Source organism: Monopterus albus, unplaced genomic scaffold (assembly GCF_001952655.1).
Source record: "Monopterus albus unplaced genomic scaffold, M_albus_1.0 scaffold12.1, whole genome shotgun sequence".
NCBI lineage: Eukaryota > Metazoa > Chordata > Actinopteri > Synbranchiformes > Synbranchidae > Monopterus > Monopterus albus.
The window spans coordinates 3642584-3645125 of NW_018127892.1; the positions used below are offsets into that span (position 1 = coordinate 3642584).

General features: G+C 46.4%; 1 protein-coding gene across 1 annotated transcript in view; it reads right to left on the minus strand.

The window, feature by feature from the left end:
* Positions 1 to 2542, minus strand: part of ep400 (E1A binding protein p400) — a 39625-nt gene that overhangs the window by 2219 nt on the left and 34864 nt on the right. Inside the window, 3 exon segments of the mRNA XM_020590420.1 lie at positions 1766 to 1993; positions 2183 to 2304; positions 2398 to 2533. Of these exon segments, the coding sequence (XP_020446076.1) occupies positions 1766 to 1993; positions 2183 to 2304; positions 2398 to 2533 (486 nt within the window).

Genomic DNA, 2542 nt, shown 5'->3' on the forward strand with positions numbered 1-2542 from the left:
AAAAAAAAAAAAAAAAAAAAAAATCGGATTTCGGCAAAAAATCCGATCTGAGCATTAAGACCTGCAGTGTGAACGTAGTCTAACAGGAGGAATGAACAGGACAAGAGCAAACCAAAGAGTGTTTTTGCTAAATAAATCAGAATTAGAATCAGCTTTATTGGCCAGGTGTGTTGGACACACGAGGAATTTGACTCTGGAACATCGGCTCTCAATGTATATGTACATATCCCCATGCAAGGGGCAAGTAAACAGTAAACCACAATAAGGCTGTGTAATAACTAAATAAGCAGTATTAACAGCAATAAACACCACAAATGATGCAAAATAAGCAGTATAGACAAGCAGTAAACAATGCAGACAAATAAAGGAATGCTCACTGAAATGAGATAATAGGAATAAAAACAAAGTACTTAAAACTAGAGACCTGTACGAGTCTGTATAATCTGTACGAGGTATATTTACAGGTGTTGCACTGAGGGATACATGTGTTGCTCCTCCTGAAGTCCACTGTCATCTCTAGTATTTTGAGCGAGTTCAGCTCCAGGTTGTTGTGACTGTACCACAGCATCAGCTGTTCAACCTCCCATCTGTAGGCTGACTCGTCATCGTCTCGGATGAGACCAATGACCGTTGTATCATCTGCAAACTTTAGGAGCTTGACAGAGGGGTCGTTCGAGATGCAGTCGTTGGTGTAGAGTGAAAACAGCAGAGGGGAGAGTACACATCCCTGGGGGGCGCCTGTGCTTATTATCTGGGTGCTGGATGTGGTTTTTCCCAGCCTCACCTGCTGCTTCCTGTCAGAAAGCTAGTAATCCACTGACAGGTGGGGGCAGGCACAGTGAGCTGGGTCAGTTTGGAGTGGAGGATGTCTGGGATGATGATGTTGAATGGCGAGCTGAAGTCCACAAAGAGGGCCTGTGCATAGGTCCTTAGGGAGTCTAGGTGTTGCAGGATGTAATGCTGTACCATGTTCACTGCATCGTCCACTGACCTGTTTGCCCGGTAGGCAAACTGCAGGGGGTCTACAGTGTCCTTCAGGTGGGCCAACTTCAGTCTTTCAAAGGACTTCATAACTACAGATGTCAGGGCGACAGGTCTGTAGTCGTTCAGTCCACTGATGGATGGAGGTTTTCTTGGGGACTGGAATGATGGTGGAGCGTTTGAAGCAGGAGGGGACTTTCAACCATAATTTCATCCATTTTGTTGACCAGGGAGCGGAGATTTGCCAGGTGAATAGATGGGAGTGGGGTCCATGTTCCGCTCTGTCGTAACTGCACCAAGGCGCCTGCCCGCTTTCCATGCCAGCGTTTTTTCCAGGTCCCATATATTGCCGCTGCGCCTCTGATCAGAATGTCCATACAGCATTCTTTGTTCACAAAAATCGGGGGAAGGTAGTTTGGTGTGAGTTGTCCGATATTTAACAGTTCTTCTCTGGTAAAACTAATCTGGGATGAGTTGCAAAAAACCAAAGAAAAACAACAAACACAAGAGTGCGAGTAACCACGGCCCCAATCGCTGTCGGCGCCAGAATTTTAAATAAATGCATGATGTATGAAAGTACACAATATCTGTCCTTAATATGTTACACATTAGCAATACACCTACAATTTATTTCTGTAGTTAAAACAATCTATCAGGTCTTTTCATCATATAGTACAGTGTGCATATACAGAGTAAGATTTTGGAATGACCGTCACCAACTTGTCCTCAGTGTTGCAAATTCTGTATCCATGTGCAATCAAACGGATCCTTTTCACAGTCTTACCAGCCTGGCCACCTGCAGGTTGGCCACAGTCGTACCGGTCAGCACGGCTCCAGGTCTAGGTGCTGCCACAGCTGCCAGCTGGGGACTGGCTTGGGCCTGTGCAGGTTGCACCTGGGTGGCCTGCTGGGCCCCTGTAGCTGGCTGGCCCTGGGCTGCAGCTACATGCTGCTGCTGAGGTTGCTGTTGCTGCTGATGTTGCAACTTATGCTTCTGCATCTTTAACAACTCCTGTAAACACAGATCGCCAGGCAAACCTTACACATTGTTACTTTAAAACATGGCTCATTGTACTGCTTACTGGGAAATCTTAAATACTGCCAACAATCATACTAAGAAAATCTCATTTACTGCTAATATGTCTGATTTATCCAATAAAGACATTTTACATAGCTATTATGTAAAGATGCTGCTGTATACCTGAGGTTTGCCTACAGCTTTGATCTGTGGGGACGTAGCCTGCTGCTGCAGCTGTTGCTGTCGGAGCATCTGCAGGTGGGCTGGGGTGAGAGGCTTTCCTTGTTGCAGCGGGATACCTGTGGCTGGATGGAAAACAGCAGAAAAGTCAGATCTGCCAAACAGTAACTAGTACTTTAGGGATGTCTTTTCAGAGGAAAGCCTGTTCAGTTTAGTACCTTGTGTGACCTGAGTGACCAGTGGGCGAGTCTGTGACTGCACCTGGCTCAGAGTGGTAGGAACTACTGCAGATGCTGTCACTGGGGTAACGCCTCGAACACCCTGACCTGTAGCTATGGCAACCACTTCCGCAGGAGCAGGGAC